Consider the following 22,426-nt stretch of genomic DNA (forward strand, 5'->3'; position numbering starts at 1 on the left):
CCAGAAGTAACTGTCCTCTCTTCCTGATAAACTAATTGGAATGCTCAGGATTCATTCTGCATCCACTTCATTAAAAAGCTGGAATACCAAGATCCTATTCCATCTTTTCTGAATTATCAGTTCGTCCACCTTGTGAGGACTGCTATCCAATTGTCTCTTGGTTGTCACCCTCCCATTGGTTGCGTCTGGAATCCATTTGTCATTCCAAATTTGTGTACTCCTTCCATTGCCTATTCTCCTTCTAACTCCTTGTTCCACTAATTCCCTTGCTTCCATCAGACCCCTCCACATCCAAGATGCATTGTTTGGAACTTTGCACTTGAATATGGAGCTCATGGGGAAATATTTGGCCTTTAGTACTTGACTGACTAGGAGATTTGGTTGTGTAAGTATCCTCCACACCTGTTTGCCTAGCAATGCAGTATTGAAAGCTTCCAGCTCCTTGAATCCCAAGCCGCCCTTTTCCTTGACTTGAGTGAGCTTCTTCCAAGAGCACCAGTGAACCTTATTCTTACCATTTACTTCTCCCCACCAGTAGTTAGACATAATTGAGCTGATATCTTTGCACAATCTTTTTGGTACTTTGAAGCACGACATGGTATATGTGGGCATAGCCATGGACACCGACTTGAGCATTATCTCCTTTCCAACTGCACTAAGAAGTCTGTTTTGCCACTTGAGGAGCCTTTGTTGTATGTTAGTTCGTATGAAGCCAAAAATCTGTTCCTTTGTTCTTGTGACCACCATTGGCAGGCCCAGGTACTTGCCTTGACTGACCTGTTGCATGTTCCCCATGATCTGGCAGATCTCTTGCTTCTCTACTGGACTCACATTTTTGCTGAACAGGATGGAGGACTTGTCGAGATTTATCAGTTGACCTGATCCAGTGGCATACACTTGCAGCACCCTCATAAGCTCTGTTGCTTGTTGCTGGTTTGCTTTGCAGAAGATTAGTGAATCATCTGCAAAGAATAAGTGTGTAATGCTTGGTCCCCGTCTGCAAATTCTCATCCCTGAAATCTTCTTGCTCTCTGCAGCTCGTCTGAGGAGATTTGAGAACCCTTCTGAACAGAGGAGGAATAGATAGGGGGATAGGGGATCCCCTTGTCTAATGCCTCTTCCTGGAGTGACATATTCTTTAACTTCTCCATTTATAGAGAAAGAGTATGTTACTGTTCTTAAGCATTCCATGATCCAGTTTCTCCATTTGTAGTGGAATCCCAGTTTTGCCATCATTGCATCCAAGAAGCTCCATTCAACTCTGTCGTATGCTTTGGACATGTCCAGCTTCACGGCCATGAACCCCTCCTTACCTTGCCTTTTGTTTTTGAGATAGTGCAAATATTCATGAGAAAGCATGATGTTATCCAAAATTTGCCTACCAGGGATGAATGCGGATTGATTTTTGCAAATGCAGCAATGCAAGACACTTTTAAGCCTATTCGCTAAGATCTTAGCAATGATTTTGTACATAGTGTTACAAAGACTTATAGGCCTATAGAGTTTCAGAGATGTGGGATTTAGAACCTTAGGAATGAGGGTGATCACTGTGTGATTGACATTTTTAAGGAGATGGCCACTATGAAAAAAAGATTGGACTGCCTTTACCACATCATTCTTAATAATGTTCCAGAATTTTTGGAAGAAAATTGGCGACATTCCATCAGCCCCAGGGGCCTTATCAGGACTCATGGAGAATAAAGCAGATTTAATCTCCATTTCCTCCACAGGTTTTATGAGGTTTTCATTCATTTCCACGGTGATATTGTTTGGAATACCCTCTAGTACCTCAGTTAAGTCCCCATCTCCACTGCTAGTAAGGAGTTTCCTATAGTATTCAACAATCTCCGAACTTAGCTCCTCCTCACTTTCAGTCCATGATCCATCTTCTCTTTGCAACTTGTTCATTCGATTTCTCCTCCTCCTTCCTTTCACAGTTGCATGGAAGAATTTTGTGTTTTTATCTCCCACCCTGAGCCATTGAAGCCTTGATTTCTGTGCCCAATACAATTCTTCTTCCTTGTATGCATCCTTAAGTTTCCCCTTCAGAATGTTCATACTACCATTCCTATTGCTTGTGTCCATTTCCTTTAGCTCACTCATTTGTCTTTTGATCCGATCTATCTTCCCTCTAGAGTTCGCTTGGAAAGTATTTTTCCATTTTAGTAGAGCAATTCTGCAATTCTTGATCTTTTTTACCACTTGAAACATCCTTGATCCTCCGTGTCCAGCTCCCAAGCAGTCTTGATAACCTCTCCTATGTCCTCTCTTCTTAACCATCTCTTTTCAAAATAGAATCGCTTCTTCCTCCTATCTGACCTTGGTCTTGTGTCGATCATGATCATGCTGTGGTCAGAAGCATAAGTATCCAGATGTCTACACTTGACTTGGTCGAAAATCTGGTACCATGAGTAGCTGCATAGCCCCCTGTCCAGTCTTTGTTTAATTTCACCTCCAGATTCCCAATTATTACACCATGTCCACGGGTGTCCCTCGAATCCAATATCCATCATCTGATTTCCATTGATGAACTCTTTAAAGTCCTTAAAGCTTCTATCCTCCCTCCAGTTTCCTCCCCACTTTTCATCATTAGAAACTATGTCATTAAAGTCCCCTGCTATTATCCACCTTTCCCCCCACAATCTTTTCCTTTTCTGAATCACTTTCCATTGCTGTCCTCTCACCTGATTGTCACAGCTCGCATAAATACCGATGAACCACCAATCTAGATTAGCTTCTTGGTCCTCCACATGTGCCTCGATAGTAAAGGCAGATATCAAAATCTCTTTTATTGTCACTTCCTCTTTCCATAGAAGAGCCATACCACCTGTTTTGTTCATGGCATCAGCTACTACAATCTCATCAAATCTTAGAATATTTTTTGCTTTTTCCAGGTATTTTTCCTTGTTTTTGGTCTCACACAGGAATATCATGTTTGGAGAGGAGAGGTTATTCACCTCCCTCAGATGGGGAATTGTCAAGGGGCTCCCCACTCCTTGACAATTCCACACCAGCACCTTCATTTGTTCTCTGGGGTCCAATATGGGTTGGACCCCTCCCCCTCAGCTTCTTTCCTTCCAACATCTAAACCACTATCATACTTATTTTTTTTCCAGACCTGAATTTCATCCCCAGCAAACTCCACCTCCACATCCATTTCATTGATATTCCTTTTTCCTTGGTTTTTCTTATCAACAAGTTTATTGCTAATATCCCTCAGGGGTTGTTTTCTAATCCTTGGTGACCTTAAAGGGTTCAAATTTCTTCTGTTTTGTTTCAGACCTGCCACTTTCATCCTGTTCTCACTTACAGTATCTACCTGCATTATTTCCGCTTCTATCAGTCCTTCATCATTGTGAATATGTTCCATATGCTGATCTGTCACTTCCATTTGTTTATCCACTTGCCTTCCTTCGTCCATGATCATTGCGTCCCTAGTCTCCTCTAGAGGGCCATCCTCTTCATCACTGATGCTATAGACTCCCCTCCTTAGTGTAGCTTCCACAATCTCCGCATCCTTTCCTTTCTGCATACCTGAATTCTTGTCTGTGCAAAGCTGTGTTTCAGTGCAGGAGAGGGTAGGCTGACTTTGCCTCTGTTCCACACTCAGTTCTTTCTCTCTTCCCCTCGAAGTTCCTTTTTCCACTTCTTCCACACCATTGTTATCTTTCCTTTTGACCGGAGCTTCCTGTTTCCCTTTCTCCACCCATTCTCCATTTTGCAGACTCCAGTGGTGTCGTTGGGGATTATAGTTAGCACTTGTTTGGTTTTTCTGGGGTGAAATTTTCCTACTTACACTTCCAGCCCGCATCCATGTACCAAACTGATTATCCTTTTTCCCCTCTCCTACACGCAAAGGTTTGTCACATGTTCTTTCACTGTGACCTATTCTGCCACAACTATAACAAAAGTCTGGGCACCTTTCATACTTAAAGCATGCCCATTTTGCACTCCCTGCCACCTTAACTGTTGTCCCTCTCTGAAGAGGTTGTGTAATGTCCATCAGTACAGAAAGTTTGAGATGTCTTCCCTCCTTCCCACCTGTTTGTGGGATTAGCACATCTCTCACTTGGTGGAACACAGCTCCTATTTTCCTCCCTGCCTCTTTGGACATCCAATGCACTGGGAGATTCCAAACTTGCACCCAGATTGGAGCCAGTTTAAAGGCTGTTTCATCATCCTCTATACCTTCATACCATCTGTTCATCACTAACATCTGATTATCCAGAATCCAAGGCCCTCCATTCATAACTCTTTCTCTGTCATTTTCTCCTGGGAGTATGAACTGGAATGTATTCGGCCCTAACTCTGCTATTTTCAAATCTCTAGGGTAGCTCCAGGCTGTGGTAACAAAGTTCTTAACACCTGTATAATTAGCAATCTTTTCGCCCACAACCTTCCCTATCAAGCTGCATTGGCACTCCCTGATGCCAATAGCAAGCTCATCCCTTCCCACATCAGTAACCTGGAGCTCCTTACTCGAAAGTTCAAAGCTTTGCAACAAATCTGCCAGTTCCTCAGCCATGGGACATACAGAGAGGTACTACTGGTACACCACACAATATTACGGTAGAAACAGAAAACACCAAAAAAACTACAAGGAAGACAGGAAATATACTTTTTCTCAAAATGCAGTTCTGGTAGGCAACTATACTACATGGAAAAGTTCCTATCACTAATGCAAATAACAATTAAAACAAGGTAAGAACAGGTACCAGCCATGAGAAGCCTTAAAGACGCAGCACACCTCAGTTAAGAGCTTTGCTTGTTGTCTTTAATTCGTCCATCATAGTGGGATCGGACGAAATTGTTTTGGATCTTGGTTGTCTGGGATCGTAAAGATTGCCCAAAATTTTGAAACTTTTGGAACTTTTGAAACTTTTTGAAATTTTCCGTTCTCCCACCAAGGAAAGAAAAGCTCTCTTTTCAAGAGAGAGAGAGCCCCTACTAGAGAGAGGATTTACCAACAACCTTTTTTCATCATTCCTGGGGTTTGGGTCGCTGTATAGCATTCTTGCGAAATGGTGTATGGCAAACCAAATATCATATGCATGCCCCAGCAGTTGATACCAGACTAAGGTGTAGCACTATGTCTCAAGTACAAGGTCAATTTCAACAGGGCATACCTTATCAGATGCCTCACTGCCAAGGTTGTCTGAAAGATTTGGCAGGTTTTCTCCATAGCATGTAACAATTGAATCCAATGCAGATCTAGTGTCCTTATTTGATTTCATAACTGCAACACTTATGCATAAAGATTCAAATTAGGATGGGATGAGAATAGGATGAGATAAACAGAGTTCATGTTAACATCCACCAAATTAATATTCGTTCTGTCCAGATGATGCAGTTTCAAATAGGAAAACTGTCAATGTGAAATTTACTATCAACTTTTTTTTTTAAATTTTTTCCCAACTTACTATCAATCTATCAATCTATTTATTTTTTCCCGAAATAATTGAGCGTCCATCAAACACCTGAGCTTAATTATTATTTCGTATCCTGTCAAACAAGTACATTTCTGTCCAAAATAAACAAATTCAGCAAACAAACATAAGCAATTGAATAGAAGTACTGATGGACTCAAGGGTTAGTAACACATTGCCCCTCGAGCTTTGGGGATAGTAACAATTTACCATCCTTAAAAATATACACTTCACTTCCTATGGAGACTAGTCAACCTTGAAAAAATTAACTCCATGAAAGAAAATGTGAGTGTTATGACAACATTGCCTTTTTTTTGTTGACATTATTTGTGATTCACAATTGTTACCCTTTTCGGCTAAAAAAATTGAAGTTGGATTTAATGTCCACTTTCCGAATCTAAATTCAATGCATAACAGCCCTTTTTAACAATTTTGATTAAGGATTTATTATTTGACCAATTTGATAAGCAAAAAAAGATGAATAATATTCTGTTAACAGTTTACATAGACTAATATAATAAAAAACTATTTTTTAAAGTATAACAAGTTTAACATTACGCTTTAGTTTTCAAAAGTTTGTTTACTCAATTTATTGTTGTTACTGTGTTATTTACCTGTATTGTTTGATTTAAAGTCTAATGAATTGAACAAATTATATATAAAAGTGAACATTAATCCAACAAGAAAAAATTTAGGGATAATAAACTAAATGCAAATATTTTTTAGCTTTCATCTATTTGATATTTTTGTATAGTAGATAGTGACAGTTGTCGAGCTTGTGTAATAATAAAATTCTATTCACAAAATATATAATCAAGTACAATGGTAAGTAGGGTCATCTCCTCAAATATTAGGAAAAATTCATTTGTTTTCAAGTGAGAATTAATTGGGGGAGTTTGGAAATTCTAAATTAAAATAAATAATCAACTTAAATAAAAACAGTAAAACAGAAGAGAATTAAAATTTAATCAATAATATGTAGCTCTAGCCAAGGAGAAAACTTTAGAAGTAGTTCATACAACTGTTCATTGATGCAATAATTATTTCATCTATTCTTTAACAAACAGCTTAAAACTGCCAAACAAACAATGACAATTTGTTTTTCTGTACCATGTCGAGAGTTAATGTATGCCGGTTAACTACTTCTCTAATCAAGAAATAGCCAATGTTGTTTGATTCGGACTGGACCAATAGAGACAGTGAACCGGCCTTCTTTCTAAGTTGATTTGTGGTACAAAACCGCAAAAACCAATCAAAATCGGCTAAACTAGTAACCCGATTCGATTGTTTGACCCGATTCGATTAACCTTTCTTTCTTGTTTTTTCCAAGCATAATTTAAGTTACTTAAACTGTAACACTTTCATTTATTAATAGGAGTATGAAAATGCCACCCACTTAGTGTAAATACCAAAATCACTCACTTTCATGAATGATCTCTAAATCAAGATGTTTCATCCCCATCATCTTATCAATTTAGCATTAGTGATTCCAACTTTTATTAATTTGTTTTAATTTAGTTTTTCAAGTAATTATGGAAAATGGACATATTTTAGTCATGAATTTATATTTTTATATATAATTATTAGGTGTACATTTGATTACAAATCTAATATTTTTGAAACATTTTGTATGATTGGCCGAATATAAACAAGAACTTAATTTCAACATTTCTGAAACTTATAAAAATATAAAATAATTATGACATCATACTGACGTCAGCAAATTTTTATAACGGTCGAATCGATCCGACCAATTAACCCTTGACCCAGTAGTTTAGCGGAATCGCTATCGATCCGAGTTTAACAACATTGGAAATAACGCTACAAAGGAAGAGAGACAGGCGGCCACTTATTTCTGTTTTGTGCCGAGACTAATAATAGTCTTCCTAAACAAAGATGTCCCTATTAAAAGTCCAAGAAGCAACTCTTGTCTCACGTTCCTGCCTTTCCAAAGTACTACTACTATCCTAATTTTCCTAAGAAAAGGATATTTCTTAATTAACAAAAGATAAATTAAATTGTTTCCTAATACAATTCAGAAAGACGGAAGACCAATCATCTCGGAACAGGAAACATGGTTCTAAGGACTTCGACTTGAACTAGGAAACTGCAACGCATGCGAATTTGGATCTCTCTGAACTTGAGGGCTGGACTTGGGTGCGCCCACGTGGAACAGAATAAGAGTCTTCTGCTGGAAATATCTTCATTAAACCATTTTTTTTTTTGCCATATTCCTACAATCAACACTAATTGTCAAATATGAGTAGAATCAATCTAATAATGCAATATTTGGCCAAAATCACAAGAAAATATTAGCAATTTCATTAACCAATGTGTATCCTATCAGATATCGTGGAGAAGATGCAAATTTTTAGTAATAAAAGAGAAATAATATTAAGTTATAAAGAATACAAATAATAGTAAGTTATAAATAGTCTCATAAATAAAAGATTAATAATATTATTGCACTCACTTTTTATACATTTTTAATTTTGACTGCCCTTTATCGGGGCAAAATGTGTACTTTTAAGATTGAAAGTCATAAAGTGTGTCAACTACCAAAGTTCAGGGGCAAAGTGTGTTTAACCCCCAATATTTATTGAACATGTGGTATGACGACAAGAAGTCTTACTTGGAGAGAAACATGAATCAACTCTACTCTTTTACAAGTAATTATATAAATTAATTAGTTACAACTTGTAAGTTAATATAAACAAATCTTAATTCTCAAGTCGTAAGACCTTGAGCTATGATCTATAGACCTCAGGTTTAAGTGACCATTGGGTAGGTGATATGAAGTGCCGTACTTGATCCATTTCGCAAAAAGATAACAAAATTATATAAAAAAAGGTAAATAAATGAGAACTAAAAAATGAATGAGAAAATAACAAAGATAAAGCAAAAGTTCTTCAACAATAATTGTGTTCGAAGAGGGATTACAGCTTCCAGTTTCAGACTGTATAATAGACTAATAGTAATAGTAATTAGTCAATAGACTACTAAATAAAAATTTAAGCCTCTTCAAAACCAATACTAATTACTAATAGTCTAATTACAAGAAGGTGGAATCCCATATCCATTAGGGATAAAAACATTATCATATGCACAACTATCACAAAGCTGGGATGATTCTTTAAGCAAGTTTGGACGAGATGAAAACCTTGAATGTGCGAGATGTATATTCTTCAAGGCAGTTATAATTGTCCAAGAGTTGGCTTCTAATTTTAGAAAAAAGTTTATTGTCACAATAAACAAATAAATATTACACAGTGACAATAAACCAAAAGAACAGAAAACAAAATGTGGAAATGAAACCATTTATTAAAATATGATCCCTAAAAGACATTGAAAAATTCTTTGGCTTCGCAGTTAGCTTCCATCACTTCATGCTCTTTGACCTTTGATGGATTCTCAATATAAGTGCAAGTTTAATCCAAAATATACCTGTTTGACTGTAAGCATACAGGTCAACTTGTAGTTTAGGGCATAAATCGAGTCGATCCTACGAGGAGCAACTTTTACAAATACTAGGTTCTTTACTTGCTCTATTATTTAGACTAGCTATCAATAAAAGTAATGAAAATCACAATACTAACTAACTAACTAACTAAATTAACTAGATAACTCACAAGTAAACAATGGAGAAATTTCACTAAATACTTGAGTCTAGGGAAATAGAGTCCACTTATGTCATCAAAGATACAAGTAAATATATTTACCTCTTATTACTATTCTTATTTAACTTGGGATTCATTTCCATATTTACCAAAACTCATTCTCATAATGTAATGGTCTAAACTAGACTAGTTTTCCCCATTCTCATGGTGAATAACTAGATCTACTCTTATTTTTTTCATTTATGTTGTTCCATCATTATTATCAATTTTCATTGACTAACAATAACTAAAAACTTGCTATTGGTGATCAAGCAATAACAAGTGATAAGCATGTATAAATAGACAAGTTAATATAAGATGTAACAAGTGTAAATTATATTCAACTCATATCCAATGGCCATAAGTTTCATATACTCTCTACATCTAGAAATTTAGCTACTCATGTGATAAAAGACAATAAAGAGCATAATTTCATTGCATGCAAAAATAATGAATCACAAGTAAAGAGAAAGATAGAGAAAGCTTAGCCAAGATGATGAACAACCTCCCAATCTTCTATTTCTTCACCAAGATGAATGATACAATGAATTTTTCAAGTTTTTCATACAAGTTTTTAGTTAGAGACAATGAGAAAAGACTAAAACTAAATTCTACCAAAACTAGCAAGAACTTCCTAGAACCCTCTCTCTCCTCCATGATTCTTGCATATATTTTGTTAGAAGAATCAAAAAGTGATTAATGACCAGACACAAATCTCATTTTTTTTCTTTCCTAATCACTCTTGAGCATGTGCAGCCGAATTTCTTGTCTAGAATTGAGCTGGAAAGCAGTGTGAAAATAGAGCAAGCTGTAGAGCAAGTTGCAGAAAAATAGGGGAGAATACGCGGCTCCTCAATATACGACTTAAACCCACGTATTGAGGTTGCATATTGGCTTCTGGCTTGAATTCTCAATTGTTTTCTGCTCCAATTCATCACTAATACCTCATGCAAGATGTTCATGTTGTTGTTCATGCATTCCACCAGCAATACTTGCATTTGATGATCTTCTACTTTCCAATTTACCGTTGAATCAAACGCTAAATGACTTCGAATCGGATCCATCTTGAACCAACATTAAGAGTTCACCTCAATTTCTGCAAATATAACCAACTTTTACACATTAAGTTGCTCAAATAAAAACTTGCAAAATATAGAAGACTAGGGAGCAAGTTACATCTTAAAAAATCCTAATTTGTACTAAAAACACACACCAAATGCCTACTAATAACCATATATAATAAACATTTATCAACCTTTTTCTTGTGAGATAAATTATAACTAAAAAATCTTAAAAATAGAAAGAAACTTGAAGGAGAGTATTTGATGTCTACAAAAACTTGAAGTCAAATTAGGGTATTGAAAATGTAATGTAACTTGAAAGAAAAGACACTAGAAATCTGTAAGCATTATAATAAACTAAAAGAAAGAGGAATTTCAAACATAATAAGCTCAATAGCTCTCAATTCTCCCAACCATTTTATGTTACCAATGTATCCTGACACAAAAGATAGTTGTAGTTAAGGAAAATCATTTTTCTAAAGATTATTACATTTAAAATTATTTTAGTACTTGGTTGTATAGTCAAAATCTCAAATATTAGTCATGACAACATTTATATGATGGATTTAATGCCCAAAAAAATTGATATAAAATAAATGTAAGTTATTGATTTGCCGGCAAAATTGAAATTTGCCTGAGAATGGTAAAGGAGAAAAGAATAGACCAAAGAAGGCCCAAAGAAGATCCTTTCATTGGTCAATAAGAAAAGAATTGTTTAAGGGTGGATGTTAGCCATCTCATACATTGAACTCCTCAGAATTTTGTTTGAAAACTTTGCAAATGATCCTAAGAATATGGTTCAAGCAAATTCAGATATAGATAGATCTTGAATGCATGATAGTAACATTTTCTAAGTTAGTTACATATCTCATCTAAAGTATCGAATCTAATAAAGAATTACTTTGCTGCAAAACATAGTAAATAATCCAAAAGTTGGCTCACAATTATTGCCAAATGCTTATTTAAGAAAGAGAGAAAACGGCAAAAGCTTAATAATGACATAAAAAAATAAAAGTTTAAACCCTTAAATTCAGTTAGTTTTTTTAAGCAGGAGAAATGTGGGATTTAAGAAATGGGGAGGGGTAGGGAAATTAGAACCTATGATCTCTAATTCCTGGAGTCTCAATTTTAACAACTAGACTAAGCCCTTTGAGGCTAATTACACCAAATAGTTCTTGGTGAGAATTTCTCCCAAGAAATTGAAACAAATTGATCCATAAATACTTTTCAATTAGCCATGTTAAGTAGGGGTGAGCAATAACTCTAATTAATATAAGAACATAGAAGAAATGGGGTGGGGTAGGGAAATTAGAACACAAAACCTCTAATTCTTGGGGTTTTAATTTTAACAACTAAACTAAGGCCTCCGAGGCTAATTACACCAAATAGTTCTTGGTGAGAATTCTCCCAAGAAATTGCAACAAATTGATCCATAGATACTTTTCAATTAGCCATGTTATGTAGGAGTGAGAAATAACTCTAATTAAAATAAGAACTATATATATATATGTAGACACACACTTCCTTTTATTTAGAAAAATTGACACTTGGTGCACCAAATAAACTTTTCATTCCACAAATCTAACAGTGCTTCTTGTAAGGATAAGAATCCTGATTTGAAGTGTAATAAGATCCTTCTAACAAGTCCCAAAGTGGCCATTGGCAACACTTTCATCAGATTTTTGCACTTTTCAATTAACTCAACTACAAAAAAATGGGATAGATTAAGAAGAATCATGGATAAATACGCGACCTTACTTTTGCATTTATTCTTGTGTGCAAGGTTTACGCCAATGTTGCTTGATTCCCAACAACTGGAATATGAACATCAATTGTTAAAATAGATCAAGAGGAATGACGTATTGGTTAATTGAGTGTGCATCAAAGTAAGGAATTTTTTATGCTATTTAATCTACAAATACCTGAACTTATTCTACTTCATCCACTGTCTCACAAATTAAATTGTGAGTAAGGCTTCTTTTTTTTTTAATGATCATTAAAATTAGAAATATATAGTCTAAATTAACCTAAATAAATATTAATCATGACATAATATTGATCATTAAACTTGTATGATGAATTTAGTACATGATAAAACTGTCTGATGAGCATATATTTAGGTGAAATGTGATTATTAGCGTTGCACGCAACAATGAAATTAACGTGGATATGGTAAAAGAGAAAAGAATAGTAAAAAGAAGGCCAGAAGAAAATCCCTTCATTATTCAATAGAAAATGAATACTTTAATGGTGGATGGTTTCCATCTCATTTCTATAGCTCAGAAATTTGTTTGAAAATCATGCAAGTGATTCTGTGATTATGGTTCAAGCAAATTCATATAAGAGGGAAACCTTGAATGCACGGTTGAAATATTCATCTAAGTCAGTTATATATTTCATGCACAGTATCAAAGTCGACAAAGAATTGCTTTGCTGTAAAGCATAGTAAGTAATCCAAAGTTAGCTTCTAAATTTTTATCTTCAAATTGAAAAAAAGAAAAAATAAAAAGTTTAGTAGTGACATGGAATCGTTAAGAAAGAATATATATACACACACACACATATATATAACCCTCAAGCTGCTTCTGCTGCATGGAAATCCTAAAAATTTATTTGGTAGAATGAATCAAGTATTACAATTGAAAATTTTTAATATCAATCTTCAATTATTCTAAAAATGTCAAAATTCCATTTAAATCAACATATAATATAGTAGAACAAATAAAACAAAAGTAAGAAAGCATATTATGTCCTTTAAATTAATCATGGGTAACTAAGTCAAATTTATATTAATTATATTCTATTTTGACATTTAAATATTGATTATAATAAATACTAGAAAATGAATGAATATTCCACTCTAACTTCTGTACTAGACACTCTAGAATGATAATTTTTTTCCCTACCATTTCAGATGCAAAGATCTTTCCATTATGAGCATTCTCGCACATGAAATGAGAGGTCAGAGTATCCAATGGGCACTTGTTAAAATGTTTAAAAAGAAATCCTTAACAAATAAAAACAAAAACAACCCTTTAACAGATATCATACTATTGTTATATGACCTTTTAATATAGATCACCTATAAACTATAGAGTAGATATTTTATGACAAATAACATTATCCAAAAGAAAAAGATACAACAAGAAATCATGGTCGCGCGTTGCATTTTAGTCACTTTTCATATTTAATTTCATTTCATTTGGGAAAATTGATACTTGTTGCCTTAAATAATCTTTTTATTCAAAAAAACTAGCAATTCGTTTTGTAAATATGAGAGTCCCGACAATTTGTTTTACACTTTTTCACATGTTTCATGCTTTTCTCTTTATTCTTGTGTGCACGGTTAACGTCAATGTTTTCTGATTCCAAACACTAGAATAAGGAATGCTTTATTCGTTAATTGAGTGCGCATCAAAGTAAGGAATTTTTTATGCCATCCAATCCATAAATGCCTGGACATATTTGTGTTTCTAATTCTAAACAGACAAACAGTTTTCCACTTCGAAATACACAAATTCTCAGCTAACAACCATAAACAATGGCTGAATTGATTGTTCCAAAGATAATTGATGAATTGGGTGATGTTCTCGTGAAGCAGTTTGGGGAGAAGATTAACCTGGTGATGGGAGTTGAAAAGGAGGTGGCAAATATCTCCTCTAAGTTGGCAACCATTGAAAAAGTGCTGCATGATGCAGAGAGACGAAGGCTGAAGGACAGAAGTGTTGGAATTTGGCTAGAAAAGCTTGAGGACATAACATATGAGATGGATGATGTGCTGGACGAATGGAACTTCAAGATTCACAGAGCAAAGAATGAAGGAAGTCACCAGAATGCCAGATTGCAGACAACATTGTGGATCAAGGTTCGTTCCCTCATCCCCTCCCTTTGTTCTTGTCTCAAACAAGTTCCTGTTCGTAGTGATATTGCTTTGAAAATAAAAAGCATAAATGAAAAGCTAGAATTGACGTTGAAAGAGGCAGATCAATTCAAGTTTATTACAAGTGGGGGAATTCCTGATTCTCAAGATTTTCAGCGAATTATAACTACCTCAATGATAGACGAATCAAAGATCTGTGGTCGAGAATCTGATAAGGTTGCTTTACTTGACCAAGTTTTGTCTAAGAGCAGTAGTCAAGGAAGAAAGGGGGTTCAAGTTATCTCTGTAGTAGGGGCCGGGGGTAGTGGAAAGACCACACTTGCGCAACTACTCTTCAATAACGATAAAGTGAGGAACCATTTTGAACTTAGAAATTGGATTTGCGTATCAGATCCTTTTGACCAGAAAAGGATTGCGAAAGCTATCCTTGAGAATGCTGGAAAAAGTTCTCAAGAATCAGAGTTGGATCCATTGATCCAACGCATAAAAGAAACTTTTTCTGGTAAGAGATTCCTGCTTGTCCTAGATGATGTCTGGACAGAGGATGACTCAAAGTGGGAACCTTTCCAAAACTCTCTCAAGGATGGGGCTCCTGGAAGTGTAATCTTGGTGACAACAAGGAGTCATAGAGTGGCCGCAGTGGTGGGAACAACTCATACTCACCAGATGGCCCTGATGTCCGACTCTGATTGTTGGCTAATAATGCAAAGGATAGCATTTGCCAACAAATCAGGGGACTTGTGCAAGAAGGTGGAAAGAATTGGGCAGAAAAGTGCAAAGGGTTGCCACTTGCTGCAAAGACTATGGGAAGCTTGTTACGGTTCAAAGATACTGTACAACAATGGCAGAATGTTTTGGACAGTGAGATATGGCAATTGGAGGAAGCAACTGTGGAACTTTTCCCTCATTTGTATTTAAGCTATAACGAGTTGTCCCCGGAGCTGAAACGTTGCTTCTCATATTGTGCTGTCTTTCCCAAAGATCATGAGATACTTGTAAATGAGCTTATTAGGCTGTGGATAGCACAAGGTTATGTTCGCCCAAGACGAAGAGGTGAGCGCTTGGAGCTGGTGGGCCGTGAGTACTTCAACAATTTGGCAATGCGTTCCTTTTTTCAAGAATTAGAAAAAGTTGAGGCTTACTTTGGGTTACCTGAATATATGAAGTGCAAGATGCATGACATAGTGCATGATTTTGCACAATTTCTCACAAAAAATGAATGTGCACTTGATGGAATTGGAACAAATTCATCTGGTGAAAGAGCACATCATCTAACAATTTTGGAAGAAGGCACTGAGGAGGAGATGTTTAGTTCTCGAGTCGTTGATTTTGGACGGCTCAGGAGCTTTATAACATTTGCTAGAATTGGAAGAGTAGTTCCCCAAAATCTGTTTTGCATTTTGAAGTGCGTGAGGACTCTGACTTTAAGCAATTGTGGGCTAGCTGAAATCCCAGCCGAGATCGGAAGGTTGATTCATCTTCGGCGCTTGGACTTGAGTGATAATCTTTTCATTACACTGCCAGAAGCTATATGTGATCTATATTATCTGGAAACTCTGGATATCAATTGTTGTGAAAAGCTTTCGTGCCTTCCTGAAAGGATTGAAGGCCTTGTACACTTAAGGCACCTTTTCAATAAGATGACCGTTGATTTACGTCAAATTCCACAAGGACTCACGAAGCTGACGTCACTTTGTACTTTGGCTAGGTTCATCGTCAGGAGCAATTATGATGATTTGGCAATTCTGAAGGACCTGAACCAACTGGAAAGATTGGCCATTGTAATTGAAGGAGAAGTAGATTTTGGGAGTGCAAAACTTGGCAAGAAAATCAACATGCGTGAAATGTTTTTGTTATTTAGTGAGAGGACCCACTTTATAGAAACTCCAAGTTGCATTGAAACCATGCAACCACCTCCAAACTTGGAACTACTTGTGCTAGTTGGCTATCCAGGAACCCAGTTACCAAGTTGGCTTGTGACGAAGTCTCACGCCAATAACTTGACGAAGCTCAGTATTGCTAGGCCCCACAACATCTCATCCTTGCTTGCCTTGCGGAAGCTATCATTCCTAGAAGAGCTTGTGCTCGGGGAAGCGGATGAGCTAAAATGTTTGGGTAAGGAATTCTTCGGAGTTACAAAAGCACTACATGAGAATAGTCGTGATGCTCTTGATACATTGTCAGACTCCGAGTCATCATTCTCAGCTGAAGCAGTGGCATTTCCGAATTTGAGAAAATTATATTTTCGTGAATTCGACAATTGGACAAATTGGGAAGACGTAAGTGAAGATGATGAAGAAGTTGCAGTCTCTATCATGCCATGTCTGGAGGAGCTAAAAATTAGTCAATGTTACAAGCTTGAAGCTCTGCCACATCGCATCCTCAGCAAGATATCATCTCTCAAAAATTTGGATATTCAACGTTGCGACAAGTTGAGGGATCGTTACTTTGACAAAATAGGAGATGACTGGATAAAGATATCACACATTCCTCGAGTTCACATATCCAATTAGTATTAATCTACTCAGGTATGATTATTCACATTTTTTTTTTATGTATCTATCATCTTTTCCTTACAGAATTACAACAAACAAAGGCCTGCTTTGTAGAATATGACGTGCTTAATAATGAATCATGGGTTAACAGAGCCATATGTATAATGAAAATATGAAATATTCATTAATAATTTAGAGTGGTTTTTTTTATTGAGAAGATGCAAGTCATTAACTAGTAAATACAACACTAAATTTCTAACAATATCTAACTGTAAACTCTTGAGTTTGGAATTCCATTTATGTCTTGTCTTTTTATCCTTTTTTTTTTTGTAGCTTTTGTCCTTTGTTTCCCAGATAATGCTCATGGCTCAAAGTGAAGCTACAGCAGAAGGCATTGATGTATCAACCTCTACGTCGACTTTTTACTTGGGTTCATGTAAAATTTCAAATAATTGTAAATATGGTTGAAGATGCACATCCACTTGCTTTGTTCAAAATAATTTGTTGAAACCGTTTGTAGCCTTACAAATTTGCAGATTGAATTTCAAGTGGTTACAAAACCAGTCTTTATTTCTTCAAATTATTATTATCTTATTGTATGAAAGTTTGTGTAGATTTAATAAAAAAGAAAGTTTGTACATCGTGCTTGTCTATATAGTGTTTTATTGACAATCTATTATCAACACACCTATTTTATGGTATTATTCTAAAATAACATGAATTCAAATTTGAAATTGAATAATACACATGTAGCATACATCCAAAACTATTAATAACAAAAAAAAAATCACTACACTCTGAGTGTATAAAAAGTTAATCCATATTCTAATGGTTAGAAGTTAACAAGTTGACAAACTATTCTTTATCTTGTTTCCTTTCTTAAAAAAATGTTTACAAAGATAATTGGAATAACAAAAACTCAAACTACAAAAAATGCATGTACACTTAAAGGCACCAAAACTCATGATACTTTTATAGTAGTAGCAGCAATGGTAGTTCTAGTAGTAGTAATGACAATGATATTGTACGCGATAAAAATTTCAAGTCTGCAAAATGACAAGAAAAAGAAATACACGACAAATATGTAATATATAAAATTAGAAAAATATGCGGGTACAATCTCTGGAAGTTTCTCGAACTTATGGAGAGTTTCCTTCGATTCTTCTCCTCGAACACCAATCCAAAGGCTTCGCAGCTTGTTCTCGGATCAACCACCGATTCTTTCAAATCTTGATATGGAAGATTTGAAGAACTTGAGAATATTTGAAGGCTCAAGTCTTGATATGCGGAAGACTTGAGGAGTTTAGAAACCCAGGCCTTCGTAGCTTGGAGCTTCAATACTTGAGTGTATGAGATGCCTCCTGGTGTGTCTCTGTCTGTGTGTGTCCCTTTGATTTGGTTGAGAGACCTCTATTTATAGCTGTAGCAAGGGGTAGAGGTTGAAGACCTGTGTACCACTTTACTTGCAAGACGTGCAGTCATATTAGGACTGTGTCAGTTAAATATTATCTCTTCATTTTATATTTATCAATAAAGAGATAGATAATTTCCCGATTGGCCAAGCCCGTGGGGGCAAGTGACGTGGTGTCGTCTGATTGGACAGACCATTGCAGTATATAAGAGATATATATGGATCAAACGACTCTAAATATTATCTCTTTAATAAGAAATAAATATTTAAATGTCTTCCAGTAGACATATGATATGATATGATTGGTTGGTGGAGATTATCCCTACAATTTGAATAAAATTTGGAACAACCTCACCTGACATGTGGGGAAAAATATAATTGGCCATTTAATAACCAAATTTTTCCAATGTTACATGACATGTGGCAAATACCCGATTGGATAGAAAGTAAAGCCCACAAAAATAATTTATGACCCATGGTTAATTTTTAAGAATTAATAAAATTCTATTGTCTACAAATGCCCCCTCGAAAACTCGTTCGTGAATAAAATTAAAGCGGGATTTGAAGTGAACGGAGTTTCACACAATTTTGTTTAAACTTAATTCGATTGTCCTAGCGAGCAGGACAACATAATCTCCAAATTTCAAATCCATAAAACGTATATGAAGCTCGTAGTCATAAGCCCTCAATTGATAACATAAAGTGATGGTTCATGCAACTTAGAGCTTTCAATTTACCGAGGCCCGAATTAATCACAGTTTGGCATTTTAAATAAGTACTTATGTAAAAGCTTTGCAATGTCGTAGCTTTCCAATTGATCATAAGATGGCTATGTAGGATGCCACCAATTCATGCATAACATATTGCTATCAATCCCACGGTCAAACATATCATGCCAATGGCCTCAGGTCCACCGTTACGCATGCATTGTTAGGCAAATTTCGGTGGCTTCAATTTCCAAGGCCGAATGGCTTTATAATAACTTGCCCCGAGTCCTTTTTATTTAAACACAATGAGAAAACGTGGTCCCCCCCCACTCTAGCTAACCATTAGGACTGTTTCCTAATTTGCTGCTGTCTCTTTGCAGATCGCCTGATGCTTGATCATTGGCATACTTCTCATTTTCCTTAGCGAGTGAATTAAAGGAGATCTTCCCGGCAACCCCTGACTAAACTCAAAAGCTTATTTGAGACGCCATGGTTGACGAGGTGCATCACTCCCTCCCCTATGGCGGCCTTCTTTAACTCGCCGTGACAGCTTCGTCCTCTGCTTTAATGTCCCTCAAATCAGTGGTAGGCACCCGAGGCCCTTCGTTGTTTTCGCTTCCACAAAGGTATTATCTATGTTCATCAGCTCTTCTTGAAGCCTCGCATACTCTTTTGATATTGACTGAATCCCACTGCTGGCCAAGCTTCTCAACTATTGAAGTCGCAGCAGTAGTGGTTTACCTGCAAGTTTCTTGAGTTCCCATGTGTTGGGCATAGTTTGTACGTGATGGAGCTGATGGAGTTGAACGCTACTGTACTTAGAAGTTCGTTCCAAAATTACCAGCAAGGTAGTTCAATCCATGACAGGCTCCACCTGCGGGAACCCGGTTCTCCATGCGAGTGATCCGTCTCATAATATGGTTGGTTAAAGGACACCATATTGGACTCGAATTCCGCTTACTAGAGCTCTACTAAGCACGCATAGTCCTGAAGGCAAAACCTCTGGGTAGTTCATGTAAACCAGAACTCTATTCGCGTTCGGACTTGAATACATGCTGGCTCTTAATGAAACTCTCCGCTATAAAACCCTCAAGGCCAAAGTCACAAATCCATAACCTCCCCAGAGCTTCGGAACTCCAGTTGCTGCCTCTTTTTTTTTTCCCCACGCCTTACAGCTTACCCAGCAAGAGTTGCCGCTATTTTCTTTGTTCGCTGTCACCACTCCTTCGCTGCTTATAACTCGAAGATCGCTGTCCAGGATTGCTGCGGTTATTAGAGCCAGCTACTAGTGTGGAACTCTCATTGCTGACGTCGCATCGATTTGGAGGTGATTATCTCCAATCTTGGTTCACCTTTCATAAATATTTATACTTGTAACATAGTAATCACTTTGCATGCAAGATACGGAAGCTTTTGCGCCATTGACTCGCATGCATGTTTTAATTTATTTTCGGAACTTCGCATAACATGCAAACATAACTTGATATTTGATTGACTTGTCCCAATTGTAACCTCTTTATCCATTATTTGCGGACATCCCATCTCACTTTTACCTTTTATTGTCAAGTCTAGCTTCAACAGGAACTCGGTATCCCGCTCAAGGAATTAGACCTTTAGCCGCAAGGTAGCTTGACTACCCAAGTTTCATAGAAATTTTGTTCCTCTTTTTCTCTTTTTTTTTTGCTTTTGTTTTTGTTTTTGTTTTTTTGTTTTTGTTTTGTTTTTTTACCAACTCAACCCCCCTTTTTCCTTCGAAATTCAGCCACCATGCAAATTAAAGACTATACCACGCCGTTGCCCCATATCTCATTGACGGATGAGAGGGGAGGGTCTCAATCGAAAAGTTTGTCATTGCATGTGAACAAACTAGCGATCGGCACCTTTACTGAGTCTTTTATACCCCTTGAAGGATGCTTTCATCTCGAAGATTGGACTAACAAGTGGACTAAGGAAGTGGTGGCACCATCGACTTTCTCCACTACGTTGAGGGAAGAAGAAGTGGTCGTATTAAACTCGTCACTTCACAATGGAGACCCAGAAATAGCCAAATTCACGCTTTCGTTCGTGGGATTCAATATTGACAAAACTACATGGAAGATTCCTTCTTCCTTCTTTGGCGAGGCGTGCTTCACCTCCCACTATTGGGAGTAGGTCGAGGACATCCTTGGAAGATATAAAGACGTACTCACACGCGCTGGCATTTTTGAAGCTGTTTACGCGTCGAGATACTCCTACGACCGCTGTGAAAATATCTTGCGAGCCTTCTTCAAATATTGGTGTCTCTCAACAAATACACTTCATACGCCCGTTGGGGAGTTGTCCATCATATTTTGGGATCTTTATCGACTTGGTGGCCTTTCGATCGATGGCTCGTTCTTTGATGAAGTTGTTCCTTCGGCGCAGGAGCTTCTCATTCGTGACAAAGAAGGGAAGCCACTTCTCCCTGAGAGTTGCAGGTACCTCTTTTCTGCTTATTACCACCTTTGGACGAATGACCAAGGGGTATGGATGAAAGACTGGATTCGCTTCTGGTTCAAAGGAGAGGCTAGGTATAGGGATTCTCCGAGTAGGGCGAATAGAAGGAAGACCACATCTAAACCAAAAATGACTTACAACCCTTCTAGAAGAGTAGAGCCTTACGACCTTGCCGATACGAAGGATTTCAACGTCCCTTTTGACACACTGGATATCCTAGGATTTTTAAGAAAGGAGACCTATATTGCGGCATTCATAGCGTGTTGGATTTGCAAGTTTCTTTTGCCAAGCAAAAAGATCGATCGCATTCGCCCAAGTGTTTTCAAGGTTGCATGTTTAATGGCCACAGGGAAAAGATTTTGCCTTGCAATTCCCGTTCTTGCGAGCATATATCATGGGTTGAGGGAGATCGTCCACGCCCCTAACCTTGGAGAATGTGGGATAACTTTTCCAATCCATTACGTCTATACTTAGATTGGCCAATACTTCAATGTATATTATGAAAACAATCAAGTGAGTAGCCACCACGCGCGCATGACAAGATTTAGTGGTAAGAAAATGGCAATATTTTATGGCCAATCAGAAGTTGAGGAAATCTTCATAGAAGTGAATCCTTTGATGCTTTCCAAATTGTGTTGGATTGAGAATGAAGAAAAGGTGTTGATCGACGATGGATCCTTATTATCAATACTTATGAGCTACTTCATTAGTCAACGCTCTTGCCATTTAACTCTACATAAGGACAATACTTTCATTATTGAAAAATATAATCCTTGCAGGTTTAGCAGACAATTCGGCTTCTGTCAGGACATTCCCAACAACTTGAAAGAGATCACTCATACTTATACTTTGGGTGAGACTATTCAACTATGGGATTCCTCAGTTCGCACGCAGACACGATCTCGGATGACTATACCCACGCACAGGAAGCATCCATTGATTACAAAAGACTATGACGCCTGGTGGTCGACTCGGTCAAATAGTGTCTCTTCAACTTCCTTTAAATTCACCATTAATATCCCTCAGCAATCATCGAAGAAGGGTAAGGTTACCTCCGCCAACGAGCCAGTGCATCATAATGGAGCTATAGAGATTGCAACGGGTCTTACCTCATCCACCTTGCAGAAGAACAAAATTACTAGCAATCCCTCGAAAAACATTGTCACAAAAACTAAGTCTTCCAAGGACTCTCGACAGGCCATCAAAGAGGCGCAACCAGTAATTCCAGTAAAGAAGACGCCACCCAAAGTTTCAAAATCCTTATCGGTGACTCGCACAGAACAAAATGTCGAAATTGAAACGGTGGACGATCGTG

General features: G+C 36.9%; 1 protein-coding gene across 1 annotated transcript; it reads left to right on the forward strand.

Moving 5' to 3' along the window:
• The first annotated feature begins 13,684 nt into the window (after positions 1-13,684).
• LOC113770299 (putative disease resistance protein RGA3) lies at positions 13,685-21,585 on the forward strand. Its single transcript, XM_027314719.1, has 4 exons — positions 13,685-14,623; positions 14,734-16,518; positions 16,852-16,954; positions 20,846-21,585. Exons 1-4 carry the CDS (start codon positions 13,685-13,687, stop codon positions 21,583-21,585), a joined length of 3,567 nt encoding a protein of 1,188 aa, XP_027170520.1.
• Positions 21,586-22,426: the final 841 nt, after the last annotated feature.

This window comes from Coffea eugenioides, chromosome 5 (assembly GCF_003713205.1).
Source record: "Coffea eugenioides isolate CCC68of chromosome 5, Ceug_1.0, whole genome shotgun sequence".
In the NCBI taxonomy this organism is placed as follows: domain Eukaryota; kingdom Viridiplantae; phylum Streptophyta; class Magnoliopsida; order Gentianales; family Rubiaceae; genus Coffea; species Coffea eugenioides.